Source organism: Labrus bergylta, chromosome 3 (assembly GCF_963930695.1).
Source record: "Labrus bergylta chromosome 3, fLabBer1.1, whole genome shotgun sequence".
NCBI lineage: Eukaryota > Metazoa > Chordata > Actinopteri > Labriformes > Labridae > Labrus > Labrus bergylta.
Genome location: NC_089197.1, coordinates 10,229,774 through 10,244,657, shown reverse-complemented (window position 1 = coordinate 10,244,657; position 14,884 = coordinate 10,229,774). Strand labels below are relative to the sequence as shown.

The window sequence follows — 14,884 nt, the reverse complement described above, 5'->3', positions numbered from 1 at the left end:
TCTCTCTACTGCGTCGTACAGCGGACTCCGTTGCGTCATCCGCCACTTCCATGTCATTCTTTTTCTGTCATGATTTGTCTCAGGATGCTGGCCTGCTATCCCACAGGGATGGTCTCCCTCTGTTAGGTGCATGTGTGAACAACCAGATCAGGAGGATTTCAGAGGCAGTCCTCCGGAAATTCTCTAGAATCTTTTTGCATGTGAAAACTGCCAATGTCTGGATTTCATGCCAGCAGTTTTCTGTTGACTTTGCCACTTTACATTGAAGTCAGCAGCTTAATAACAATAGGTTGGTTATTTTGTGAAAAAGGTTCTCGCATGTCATATGATTTACTTTTATATTTGAAGCATTTACATGAATGGTTTGATGGGCAGAATGATTGAATGTTCAAATAATTGGAGGGGAACATATATTTTCTCAATGAGCAACCAAAATAAGAGTTTCATTTTCGATAACACATTCGGTCGGATTATGAATCTCTTTAAAAGAAAGCGAGACACCAGAAAAGTATTCAAACTTGTATCCTTCCATGTAAATCTTCTTTCTAAACTTACAGTATTTATTTTTACATTTTCATACAAAAATCTAAAATGGTTTTCTTTTCCATCTTAAAAACTGAATGATTCATTAAGACATGAAAGGTCAAACTTTTTCACTTAAAACCAGGAGGGGGGGGGGGGGGGGGGGGTCAAGACAACTGAGGGGAGAAATAAAAGTAAAATATTACACGCTACAGTGAAGACTTTCCAGAATGTCTCTCAGATAAGAGGATACTACCTGGCTGTAAGACGAAGCCATTAAAGTTTAATACAGTCTACAGTCATTTACACTGGGCAGGAAGTCTCCTCCTCTGACAACTTGTCATTTCTCCATTTTATTCGGGCAGTTTGGAGGGAAGATTTGGAGGTCCTGGCCACTGTGAGAAATGTCTGCCATTGCTGCCGTGATGAGAAGTGACTGGAGAGTTCTTAGATTTATTAGCGCTCTGTGAGCTGGTGTCATCAGAGATTACGCCCCCTATCCTTCACCGTTCCACCGACACGTCAACCATCGAATTTCAATTTCCCTGCCGAGAGGATGGGAAGGCTCTGGCTGGCGACCCCTGCTCGTGACCCTGGGGTTTGACGATGGATGGGGGAGGTGGAGGGGGGACAGATACGGGATGCTCATGAATTAGGGATGACTTCAGTGGTGCGTTCAACTTTGGCCGTCTTTCCTGCCTGTATCGCCACAGAGAATCTCCCTGATAAATGGGCATCAAGGCGAAGGAAGACTGCTCTTCCTGGTTAGATATTCAGAGAAACTCATGGTCAAGTTTAGCCCTGTTTAAGCCATGTTTAAAACATGCACCTTGGATTCAGCACGCTCATTGGCTGGTTAAGGACCAACCTAAGTTTACACCGGGCATTTACATTTAAGGTATATGCATGTGTAAGCGTTTCAGGAGTTCTACATTTGGTTTAAAGATACAACTCACATGTTAAGACATATTGGCCTCACTAGATGAATAAATCTAATTTCTGATACATGCAAAACAAGAAGTTCGGTTAAATGGTTCAAATATCCCTCTGATGGCAAAGTAAGATGAAATTCAATCAATCTGTTATATTGATGCTTGGTCGGGGCTCAATCAATGAACTGGTACTCTTTAAAGGAGTCAAACCCAGTGCAGTGCTATCCTGTTCCAGTTTTTTTGGTTTGCTTTTGTATGTATTGGATGCAAAGTGTAATAAATGCTTTTTGGTAAGAGCCCTTATAAACACTGGTGAGGCTGTTGTTACATTACAAGAGCTCAATTATGCTGATCCATATTTAATACATACCGCTACAATGTTGGATGTCTATACTAAACCTCTGTAAAGTTTTTTTTTAAACACACGACATACAGTTGGTGGTGTAATCTCAGGACGTGGTTTTCCTGCTTCTCTAAACGAGACGTTACAAGAACTTTGCGAGACTTGACCAAAACGTCAGGAACCTGATGTCATTCCTGGCCGACGTATTAGAGCAAAGCATGGAGTGAAGTTGTAGGACACGCCCACCGGGAAGCTCACTCACATTTCCCTACGACTGCAAACAGAGCTCGCTCATCGGAGGAAAGTGGAAACGTAGGCATGCAGGTCTGAGAGAGACGGCAGCTGAAATGGACCGTTTGAGGCAGAGAAGGATTTTACTGACGCCAGTATCAGATCAATAAGGACGCTTTTGAACTACATATCTCGCAACGTTACTCAATCGGGGCCGCAGACGAAGCAGCGGGAGCAACTTGGGGTTAAGTGTCTTGCCCAAGGACATGTTGCTGCAGGAGCTGCGGATCGAACCCCCGACCTTCCGGTTGAGAGACAACCGATTCTTTCATTTCATGTAGAGCACAACAGAACATTTTGGTAGACGTTGCAACATGCTGAGCAAACTTTTGAGAATAGCTGAACTTTTTCTTTCATTGATTTCATGAGGGCTCAGGAGTAGAAGCATGAGCTTGATTCTTACTCCGTCATTCCAACAATAAAATAACTCCAGTATGTAAACATGTACTCACCATCCATTCTGAGATGATTATGTCCACCTTCTCCACGGGGAGGTTGATGTCTTCTATCCGGCCTTTTATCAGGGTGATCTTATCCTCCAGTTTGTTGGATCTGTTGGCAACATGCAAGAGTCAAAGGACTTATACACACAGCTCATGTCCACTTTTTTCTCACCTATAGATCAAACAGATGAGTGGTTTAAGAGTCGGCTTTGTGGTTTTGCAATAGTGTGCAGTCACTGTCCACAAAAGGGGGATTAGTACAAAGTGCAAACCCTAACCTTTTCATGGAAGTCTGTCATATTTATAAGATGATGAATCTATTTGTTTTGCAGCAGAACAACTTCTTCACACAACATTTGAGTGTTATCAACTTTACGGTTAATGTAGCGACTTTGTCTGCAATATTTACCGACTATGACATACAACAGAAAGAGAGCAATAATGATGAACGCTGATATTGCTTTGAAGTCTTTATTCAGGTCCCCTGCTGATGTAAGTCTTTCAGGAAATGCATATTGTTTAGCTACTAAATGCTCTGTCTGCTGATTTTTATGCGTGGCACAGAGCATACTACTACGATTCTGAAAAACTAAGGCATCTAAAAACTGCTGAATTCTGCAGGTAGAAATTAGGTGGATGAAAACTGTGATAGTCAGGGGTCTGGGGACAGAGTCCCGAGAGGTGGGACTCTGCACCAATGAAGTCTGATAACCACTCTAGGGGGCACCCAATTATCCTGAACTATGATTGGCTATCCTCCAGTCAGAGCACGGACCTTTTGTGATGTCTTTTTTATAGCTGTTCCTGCATTTCACTGTAGAAAATGTTCTGCATCATAATTGTATTGTAGATTTCTCATTCTGCAAATAAACAGATAAGTTATTCAAACAAAAAAACCTGCAGGACACTGTATTGCATGTGGATCAGGGCAGCCCCTGGCCAAAGTGTGGCACTAAGTGGAGTTTTTTTGACAGGACAGGTCTAAGATGAACCAGCATATTTACAGGAGAGACATAAAAAAAGAGCGTTTTTCAGCATAGTGGGTGGGTGTGTCACAGTGAACAGGAGCGGGAGGGGCAGAGCAAGCAGAGTGTGCACTTGTCTCTCCAAAAATTAATAAATTAATAAATATGGGCCGATTGACCGTTAATATGCCTGGTTGTGATGACTAGGTAAAACTCATGTGGGAAACGCTGGATGGTCGTTACCTTTGTAATATTTATTATCTATATTAAGTTATTGCAGAAAGCAGCTTGATGTTTTGAGGCCCCCACACACGATGAGGCCGCCTGTGCGTTCTGCATGTAGGAAGAGGCGGGCCTGCTCGTGATTATAGTTGACACAAGCAGCCATTTACTACAGTTTCCCATTTTAGTCCTTTTCTTTTTTTTTGGGACCAAAGTCAGAGAAGTTTGGAAAATAGTGAGAGCTAACCTGATCAGTAAAGCTGCAGGGTGTAAAATAGAAAATGTTCCAAAAAAGTTGAGGGGGAGCTGCAGAGCTTAACAAGACTTTGCAGGTTCATCACTAGAGAGTCTGAAATTGGGATGATGTGTGCATGTTGACATCGCTGACAATGCTCTGAAGTCACTGAAGCTAGAGTTACAAGTCAAGAACATCAGTCACATTATTACGGACAACCTTTAAGAAATGGTTTTCGAGGGATACTGATTTTGAGATCTGTGAAACATTCTATTTCCAAACATTTTTCGTCAACGTTTCCAATCCGTCATGATATGTAGGTATGAACCAGGTTCTTGTCCATGTACAGTATATTTCCGGTCGTTTCTGCATCGTCGTACGGCGTGTGAAAGTGGGTAGACTGTAGCTGTGGGCCTGCAGAGGTGTCAGGCTCAGGTAAGGACTGTAAGATCAGTGCTGCTGTTTAAATGATCCCTCCTTTCAGACCGGCCAGTCCGGGTATCAATCTCTGTGAATATTCCATTATCATGACAGCTAATGTTACCGAGGACAGAACAATTACTCACAGCGGCCCAGAGTGCATTTCAGTGGCAGCGATCCTTATCTTGAACTGTCTCTCCCCTCTTTGCTGCTGTGCTGCCGCTGCTATCACCTCCTCCCAGAATCCAACACCTACCCCCCGCCCCCCACACAAAACCCCCCCTTACCCCCCCCCCCCCCCCCCCCCCCCCCTCATCCACCTCCCCCACCTTTCACAAGAGGGAAACACTGTAATCTCATTATTGGGGTAATTTAGAGGACAATGTCAGGGCTCTAGGGAGAGAGAGTCAGTATCTGTGTGCCTTTGTAGGCGTGTGAGTGCTTATGTGTGTGCATGTGTGAGGGATAGAGAGAGAGAGAGGGAGAGAGAGAGAGAAAGGTTGCTCATTCATGTCACCAAAACCAGTATTTTTAGATAATTGTTGTCTTTAAAATGAATTGGAAATTGTTTTTATCCTCGTTTTCAGGGTATTATTTATATATAGTAATGTCCCAAACGGCATGCTATACATGTTAGGGCTTTCATACTTGCAGAGAACTCCTGGAACAACTCCTGATATTTCCAGGAGGAGCTACATGTGTGAACGCAAAAAGCCAAATTTTTCACTCAGACTTCACCCGGAGTTTCTCCTGGCAGCCCCCTACCTACTATTTTTTCTGCTGAGCTGAAGTGAGAACACAGCAGGATATTCTCTGGAGAATTCACCTCAAGTCAATGGAAGGGGGGAATTAGGTTTTATATATTGTAATGGAGTTATAGAGTGTATGCATGCGACCGCTTTGATCTCAAGCACGGAAATTAAACGGCTGCATTATTTCGCCTGTTCATTAGTATGTTGACAACGGCCTCTCTATGACCAACACTGCTCTGTTACTAAAGAGCGCTGGTGACGTCGACAGTGGCTTTCTTTGCTGAAAAGACGCTGGGCGTTGCGGTTTCTCTCCAGGCGGCCGCTTTCTGCTGTAAACGCTCTCTCCTCATTGGAAACAACTAGGTGGACACTAGGTGGACACGGGGGCCTCAGGGTCTTGTTGTGTAATTTGTCACTCTTTCAAACTTTCACATTTTACTCATCTTTGTTAAATTATCTTTTCCTTTCATCGCTTTGTTGTCACAGTCCAAAGCGTTCTATTGGACAATCCATCAATTCCAGCCATTCAAAAAAAAAAAAGAAAAGAAAAAAGAAAGCTATTTGGACATCGTCCATTAAGGAAGTGACTGTGAAGTCTCATCCAGCTTTTCATTTAAACTTCGGCGACGGTGAGGAAACAGGAGATGGATGCAGCTGCTTAACCAACAGGAGCCAATTTAATTACAATCCTGATATTAACATCACGAGGAAGTGATGGACGCACAAAGGCCAGCAGCAGAGCAGCATGCACACACACTGAGGAATAAGAGCCGTCGAATCACAACCAAAGCAAACGATTGATTCAAAGCAACCCAGGAGCTTAGTTTGAGTGTGTATTACAGTGTAGGATCAGGAGTGGGGGTGTTATATATCTTTCTGTAGCTGAATCTTCTGGTGAACCTGCCATGCAGCTTGCATGCCAACGCTCTCCGACAGCGAGTCAGTGGGCTGTAAAATTAAACGTCCTTTTCCTTCAGCAAACCCTGATGTTTTGCTTATACGACACTATCTTACATAACCGTAATAATGGCAGCCATTATGGCCCCTAACTCAAAAATGCATTTCAGAGGCGGGGGTGTGATGGAGGAAGTGGTCACAGGTAGACGAAGGGGACAGTGGAAGCTCTGGTGGAGGTAAATGACTGCACTGTGGAGAAACAGCTTCTCCAGAGCTGGAAACACAGTAACTGAAATTGGACAGAGGAGTTTATTAAAAATACCAACGGGGGGTCATCTACATGTTTGAGAATGAGTGTGTGTGTGTGTGTGTGTGTGTGTGTGTGTGTGTGTGTGTGTGTGTGTCACTTTGTGACTTCAGGCCTCGGACTGAAGCTAGCGCAGCGGAGAAGAGGCGAGGGGTGAATGAGTCAGACTGCAGGAGTAAATTATATGCGTTATGGCCACAGCGCTGACAGCAGCTCTATTGAAGTCAACCAGCTGCAACAAATAAAAAGGTTGCTAGAGGTCACACAGACCTCTAGTCCCAGAATCCTCTGCTGCACAATAAGTGAAGACGGCCAGTGTTCTCTTTCTACTGTTGAAACTAGGGATGTGAATCTTTCAAGATCTCACGATTTGATTGATTCAAAATCAATGTTTTTTATTGAAACTGATTCATGATTTATTTCAGGATTTACTACACTCTGCTGTGAACCATGAAATTACCAATTATCTGACATTAAAGAAATCACAATAAAATGTGTTCAAGATATTAAAGATTTAACATTTTTATCAGCTGGTTGCAATACTGCATATACACAGAGGAAAACCTAAAACAAAGATTACATTGATTTATGCTTAACTTGCTTTATTTTTGAAACAATGACATGATCATAAATCTAAAGCCTTTAAGAGATGATGCTGTAGATCAACAGATCTGTGAAATGAAACAGACGGTGGATCCTGCTATTTTTCGTCGTGTGTGTGTCTGCTGTTGTTGGCTCTTAGTTATTTCTCTAATTTCCACTCCAGGCGGTGGTGTATGATGTGAGCTTGGGCATTTAAATTGTCCTCAAAGTACTTTGATTTCATTTTGTAGAACTTTTATAGTGAGATGTTTGGCTTCCTCTTAGAATCTAAAGTGCACCCTGGAGACGGCACAAGGTGAATGTCTTAATGGTACAAAATATAGCAGTATGTTACTATGTGGGACGCAGCCATCCATTATCAACACTGAGAGCTGGCTGGTGTTAGCAGCTGAACTGTCGACACAGGACCGACACACCACATGCTGCATCAGAGCACCAAGGAAGCTAGTGAGGGTGCACAGAAGAGAATGTCACTCGTGGGTTTGATGTGCTCAAACTACCTGCTGGTGAACATTTTTAAAGGAAAGTATGTTTTCGATACTTGGACGAATTGAAACAGTTCAGAATTATAGAAATGAAAAATTGCAATTCTGACGTGAATACATTTTTTTCCCCACACTCCTACTTGAAACATCTATGACTCGCAAGTGAGCTCAACTTACCGGACTATGTCCATGGCCTGATAGATGATTTCTGATTGGTCCACTGCTATGACCTTCTTGGCCCCAGATTTGGCAGCAAACATGGACAATATGCACGTTCCGCAGCCAACGTCGAGCACCACCTGGGGGGGGGGGGGGGGGGGGGGGGGTTATTAATCCAGGACTCACAAATACAAACAGCTCAGGATATGAATGTACAATTTCAATATTTTAAGAAAACTGCCACAGGGAAAAAAATCATTCTCAGCCCACATAGCTCTCAGTTATACAATTAATTTCTAATCAATTTTAGATTTAATCTTGTAGTGGCTCTTCCATAGTTTGGCAGTTTTAATGCTTTAAAGAGGAGCCACATACATTACACTGTTAAAGCTTTATTCATTTCAAAGCATGGCTTTTCAGAGACAGACTTTCTTTGGATGCAGCAGCTGTCATATCGACTTTTTTCTTGGGTTTGCTTTCTTGATCCTTAAGATTCTTAACTTTAAAAAAATCCATGTTTCAGGATCTAGAACCAGTAGGTGAAGAGCAGTCCAATGACATGTTATCTTGCCGTATAAAATAAGACAAGAAGGAAAAAGTATGGCGACAAAAAAACAAGCAATAACTTTCGTGAAGCCTTGAGTACTGGATGGAAATTACTTTGAAGGATGGTACAATCTTCAACTTGCCAGAGACCTCCAGCTGCTTCCTTATCAAATACAATCTCGGAATTAAGCCATTCAAATTGATGTTTTTGTCACGCTGGGCTTCCCCAAGTCCTCATCATCTTTACTTATTTAAGTGCTTCCGAATCCTCGGGACAATCAAGAAACTTTTCCACTCAGGCTTTTGTTGCTGTCGACTGAGTTTTTAATCACCTCTATTTCAGGTTCCCATAGGTTGCGGTTAATTTGTTCATCTTCGCCCCCCCGACTGGTGTTAAATGACCGTGGCACAGCTGCGATGACTATACGCCCCAGATATATGTAACACTGTTTATGTGCCTCTCTATTTAAGGCCACTTTAACATCTTTGTTAGTATCCCGCTGCCTTTATGGGTTCACAGAGGGTCGCCCAACACGCTGCTGACTCAGCTCCGTGCTCCCATCTCAATCTCTTTCGGCTGCCCTACCATCTTACTGAAACAAGAATATCCGCTTTGTTCTCCATCTGACGCTCCCTGTAGAAGGTGACACTTCCCCTCTCTGCTGAATGTTTCGCCCTGACAGGGATAATGTACGTTCCCATCAACACAGCCTGCCTCCTTCCTCTGCAGCCTCATCCCAGCACTAACCAGCAGCCGCCCATATAATGGATGGTCATGATCCAGGCCGCTGCTTCCTGCAACTAAATGCAATGGAAAGGAAATGGGTGGGGGTGAGTTGGAAGGGTTTTTGGGGAGATGGGGTGGAGGTGGAGGGGGGGGGGGGGGTTGTTATGGGTTCGGTTGGTGGATTGCATGTGTCTCTTATCAGCACCCAGCAGTCGACATTCGAGGTGCTAATAAAGTCGCGCTGTGTTTTAAATCACACGCCATCGCCTTATTAATGCGTTTCCTTCAAAATGCAACACGCCTAGTTTCTCTTAATGGGCTCGGTTCTCCTGCACATGCTGCATACACACACACACACACACGTCCATGCACATGTATGTTTGCATTCAGTCAGCTGGCTCACCTTGTCTTTGAACACTTCAGGGTTGCGGTACATGAAGTCGCGGTAGCTCTCTGTGCGCACTTTGTCCTGCAGAGAGAATAAACAAACATAAACAACTCAAAGATTGATTTGGCAAAAGAGAAAATAATGAAACATTTTGATGTGAATGACGAGTATTTCAATGTGCTGCAAGGTGTCTTTGTGTTTATGACATTTTGTAGAACATCAGTGTCCCACAAGCTTTATGACTGTGTGTATTTGGACACTTCTGCTGTTATGTGACTTTGAAGTTCACACTTATAATCGCCCCTCTTGGGGAAAAATAAACCCTTATAGCGAGGCATATGAAGTTTTCATTCAAAACCAGCAGATCAAGAAACACAGCGTAGGGAATAATGTGTGCTGTAAATTCAGCTAAGAGGCACCCCAATGTTTTTTATTCCAGAAGAGGTCAAGTCAGGATTCACTAATGAACCTGCCAATCAATTCCACCCACATCCCCTCCTTTCTGTAGAGAAAGCTACAGAGTCTGTAACAATGACAGTAACATGAATGGTTGTAAGATGTAGTGAAATTGAGGACGTTTAATAATTGATTTGAACTGAACCTAGACCTCCTGAATGATATACTTACACAACAGAAGCTTTTTAATAAATCTTTAGTGATGTGAACACAAAGACCACAGAGACTCGTTGATAGCTGAATGCACTCACACGCCTACCTACAACAGTCAAACAAGCTCTGACATTTGAATATACTTAACACAAGGTGTAGTGACTATCCAATAGAGCTGGGAATCTTTGGGTTTCTTATGAGAAAGAGCTGGCTTTAGCACTTAGCAGGGAGTGACCGATTTTTTTTTTTTTGAAGTTATGAATCGATTTAAAATCTCAGAAGAGTCTCAATTTTTACATAAAGCAATTTTTTTCCCCCACCTTTACTATCCAATGTCCACATTTCTAAATCATATTTTTAGTCAGCTGCATAGGTGTAAGAGCTCAAGTATACTTGCTTTTGAACCATGCGTATGCGTAGACAACCGGCAGCGTTGTGAACATAAATGTATCTCCTACCTGAAGGCAGAAGCTCAAATTCACCAAACAGAGGATGTGGAGGACACTGTAAGATGTCTTGGGCCTTAGCTGCAGCTCACTACTGAGGCAACTAGCAAAAAAACTAACAAAAAAAAAATCTAATACTAACAGTACTGAAGTGACAAAAAAAGGAAGAGGGTTTTTTTTTTTTCAGATTAATGCTACAAGTTAAAAGTGTTTTAAATTTAAAAAGGAGTGCTATACACCCGACTGCAGAACTCCGAAACATACACCACACACACTGTACTCTCTCTCTCTCACACTCACACACACACACACACAGTGCATCATACATCTGACCTGTATAAAACTTGACTACTTTCTACCGCAAAGCCCCTCGCCACGTGCTCTCCGCCCCTCCAGAGACTATGATGGAGTTTACGGCTTGACGCACACACACATGACGCAAAACTTAACAGTGCAAACCTCCAATCAGGACGGCCGACAGAAATATATCTAAGCACTGCGGAAAGTAGAACAGGAAGGGAGGAGACAAAGCGGACCCCCCCCTCTCACACACACACACACACACACACACACACACACACACACACACACACACACACACACACACACACACACACACACACACACACACACACACACACACACACACACACACACACACACACACACACACACACACACACACACACACACACACACACACACACACACACACACACACACACACACCTCTCTCTTTGGGCTTGCTGACACTTTGAGGTTTCAGAGCTTGAGGAGTGTAAAAATTAATTTCCACGTTTCGAGCACGCTGCTGTCTCACATGAGAGCTCATCGCTTTATTGCTGATTTGACACTTTAGAGAAAACGTCTTGTCGTCGGATCAGTGTGTGCACACAAAGACGCTCATTTTCATTTACGTGCTACAGCGAAATCCTTCAGCCAAGACTTGCGCTGATGAACTGGTTTTTGCTCTGCTGTGACACCTAGACCCCGCGGGAATGACTCATGAGACTTTGATGAGACCTGCATGTCGTGTGTGTGTGTGTGTTTGTGTGTGTGTGTGTGTGCGTGTGTTTGCACATCTCAGACCTTCAGCATCTCCTCGTGGATGCTGTGATGCCCGTAGGAGCTGAAGTAGGCCTCGTCTTCGTCCTCTCGGAGCTCGGCCACGGTGCCCAGGTTGCCGGATTTGCCCGTCCCTGCGTTCAGCACCAAACCCTGAGCCAGCAGCCTGAGAGAACAGCGAAGAGATCTGTTTTAAACTTCTAATATTAGAACACGGGACAAAAGCAGCAACCAGAAAACACAAAAGCACACACAACCTTCATGCAGGACGAAGCAGTAAATGGAGTAGATGGGAGGCATTTATCTTTCTAACACTCTTCCAACAACCCCATCCCAACCCCCCCCCCCCCCCAACCTCACTCTTTCTGTAATTTTCCTTTATTGCCCCCCCGCCTCCTTCCTTCCACCCCTCCTCACTTTAACCTCCATGCTGCAGTGGAATTTTCCCTTCCCTCTTTTATCTTTCCCCTTCCTCCAAACTTCTTCCACAAGGTACTCTAGTAGTTGATGTTTCTGCAAAACAGTGTTCACTGTGTCCCCCTGCTGGCTGCAGGAGGACAGTGCAGGACTAAACTCACACTTCAAGCTCTCATGAACAGATGAACAAAAGAAAAGATTGATCTAAGAGAGGCAAGATAGAAATGAACAGCACTACCTTGGTATTAAAAGAAAAACATGAAAGATGTGACTGACTTGAGTTTGTGAAGGTCATCCATGGCTCGGGCCAGCGCCTCCTCCGAGCGACGAGCTCTCTCCTCAGCGGCCTGTGCCCTCTGCAGCACTGCATTATGGGACTCTCCCCCAGAAGACGGGCACGTAGACAGGACTGACCCCCCAACACTACAGAGCTCCTCAGGGTCTGCCAGAAACACAGAAAAGGGGATTATAATCTAAAATGTAAAACATAAACTGAACATAATAACCGAAACGGTTATTGTCAAAGATTTAAAATACAACACAATCATTCACATTTTGTGTCTTCTGTCACTTATCTTCAGGTTGCTTTTTTTATTCCAAGATATAAATGATGTCACAGTAATAAAAAAATGCAGTGCTTTCAAATGGACACATCGGAGAAGACGCAAATAGACGGATTTCTCCTGCCAGGGTCAATGCTGCAAAGCTGGGAGCTGGGAGCTGAATTACGTCTGTCACTCTTAAGAGTTCTTTGGGTTTAACTTGGGCTTTTTTGCATCTACATGTAAAACTAAATCCTGCTGAAAACTAAATTGCATTTAAATATAGTGGGAAATAAAAAATCCTAAAGACCGTTTTATAAATAACGGCAGCACAAGAAAAAAAGACGCCTGTATTTTATGTATGACATAATAATTAAATAAAAAACTTAAAACAACCACAGAAAACATGTGAGGGCAGAGTCATCATGTTTGGGGGGGGGGGAGCTGCATACTGAACCTTCCACACCTTTTACGAGAGCTAAGACCATGAGGAAAAAAATGAAACAAACTCCACCCTGATAAATGAGAGTAACAGGATATATGTAGGTGGGTGAGTTCCAAGAGAAGCTCTGTTACTCAACCTGCACCTAACCCCTATACTGAACGTACATCTGTGCTTTCAGGTGATGAGGTGTTTCTGTACCTGTCTGCAGCAGGAGGTCATCCTGTAGGACAGGTCGCAGGAAGTCTTCACTCTCCCAGGGTAAGGGAGCGTCCGGTAGCCCCGTAAGACTGGATGCGTCGCATTTCTTGAAAACACAGATTTGTTTAAACAAAAGAACAACAGCATTAATCTATTTCCCCGTTTTAAAGGAAGAACGTGCAACATTTTACACGTAAATTTAGCAGAAATCAAAAGTCTCTCTGAGTCATGACTGTCTACAATAAGTGAGAAGCTCGAGTCCCCCCAGCTGTGTTGTTGTCAGAGCCGGTTATAAAGCTGTTTTAGTCAAGGACTAGAGAAAAGAAGAATATAACATACTCACTGATTATTTGGATGTCACATAAGTGTTTTTTTAGATCTCGGTCATTCTTTATAAATTTATGTGCAATATGAAGCTATGAGGTAACTGAAGTGTGCTAACATTAGCCCGCTAACACAACGATGCGGGACACAGGTGATTACAGCTCGAGCAAATGACAATTTTGTGGAGAGGGGTTAGAGGTGTGTCTCTGGAGGAGAGCGGAGGCTTCAGAATAGCGGAGGTGTCGACAAACAGCAGTTTGTTTTGGTTGCATGCTGGTGCTCAAGGGCGACACCTACTGGATCAAAAAGTCACACATTCTTCCTTTAAAGTTGAGTTACAATATTTGACTCTTGGTGCAGCCATGATAACAGAGTACATGACAAACTAAAGAGAATGTAAAATATACACAATAGAATCTCGTCTGTAGAGGAGCGTACTTACAGTGGATCGTATGAAGTTGATCATTTTAATGTAACCGTAGTCATCCAAACCTAATGAGGAAAAGAGCAAAGAAAGATTTGAAGACTTAGGTTCAGGTTCTTCATAAGAGACACACAGAGAACATGCACGTGTACTTACTGTGTCGTCTTATCACTTCTACCAGGTCGACTTGGTGCTCAGCTGTGCAGTGCTGCAGGGTGGCAGGCACAGAGCTCAGCAACCTGAAAGACAGACAAGAAAATGTGTTTCAATATGACCTCCAAAAAATTATACATGTTCACCATTTGATCTTTAAAAAACAAACAAAATATTATCTGGAAACCACACTCGATTTTAACAAAGAATGAAACCGTAGATATTTCACCCTCATAAGACATTTGTAGCTGAGTTTTAATCTGAAATGTTCTTGTTACTCTCTGTTATTACTACTCTGTTGTTTTTGATTCAGGGAGCGTAGAGTGGGTCGTCTCTCAACCGGAAGGTCGAGGGTTCAAACCCAAAGTCCTGCAGTCACATGTCAAATTGCCATTGTGCCAGACACTGAATCCCAAATTGCTCATTCTGCTGTGTCAGCGGTGTGCGAATGTACAAGAAAAGATCAGTTAGTCCTGGTGAAAACTTCCTTTGCAGCCTCTGCCATCAGATTGTGAATGTGTAGGTGTGACCTGCGGTTTAAAAAACGCACTTTAAGCAGTCAGAAGACTAGAAAACCGCTTTACAAGCTCAAGAGTCCACTTACTCCAGGGAGTGATACATTTGATTCAAATTTGACTTCTTGAAACAGCATCAGATAAAGGCCTAGTATTATCTAGTAACGATTATATAAAAAACAAGACAACATTGAGCTTGAATACTAGAATATACGATTTTTGCTTGGCCACTACTCATACACTTAAGTGTTTATTATTGTGTCACAGTTAAATAAAACAATACATGTGTAGTTAGATTTCAAGTGGTTTTCTACTACTTCAATTCCTCAAAAAAATAAACGTGACAACAGCAGTGCATGTTAGGGGAAACCCTGAGACATCCTCCAACTTCAAAAAAGTAAAAGTAAGATCCTGTACATTATTGTATTGACTGGACAAGAGGCATTACATGAGTGACAATAAAGGAGAACAACATGACTGGGATTTCTCACAATATGTATCACTCCTCT

General features: G+C 43.0%; 1 protein-coding gene across 1 annotated transcript in view; it reads right to left on the bottom strand.

The window, feature by feature from the left end:
• The window catches only part of prmt3 (protein arginine methyltransferase 3), a 58,221-nt gene that overhangs the window by 42,345 nt on the left and 992 nt on the right, over positions 1 to 14,884 (bottom strand). Inside the window, exons 3-10 of the mRNA XM_020651942.3 lie at positions 13,864 to 13,946; positions 13,726 to 13,775; positions 12,960 to 13,065; positions 12,051 to 12,216; positions 11,382 to 11,523; positions 9,253 to 9,318; positions 7,595 to 7,716; positions 2,541 to 2,640 (exon numbers count right to left, since the gene is read on the bottom strand). Of these exons, the coding sequence (XP_020507598.2) occupies positions 2,541 to 2,640; positions 7,595 to 7,716; positions 9,253 to 9,318; positions 11,382 to 11,523; positions 12,051 to 12,216; positions 12,960 to 13,065; positions 13,726 to 13,775; positions 13,864 to 13,946 (835 nt within the window). The remainder of the gene's footprint in view (positions 1 to 2,540; positions 2,641 to 7,594; positions 7,717 to 9,252; positions 9,319 to 11,381; positions 11,524 to 12,050; positions 12,217 to 12,959; positions 13,066 to 13,725; positions 13,776 to 13,863; positions 13,947 to 14,884) is intronic.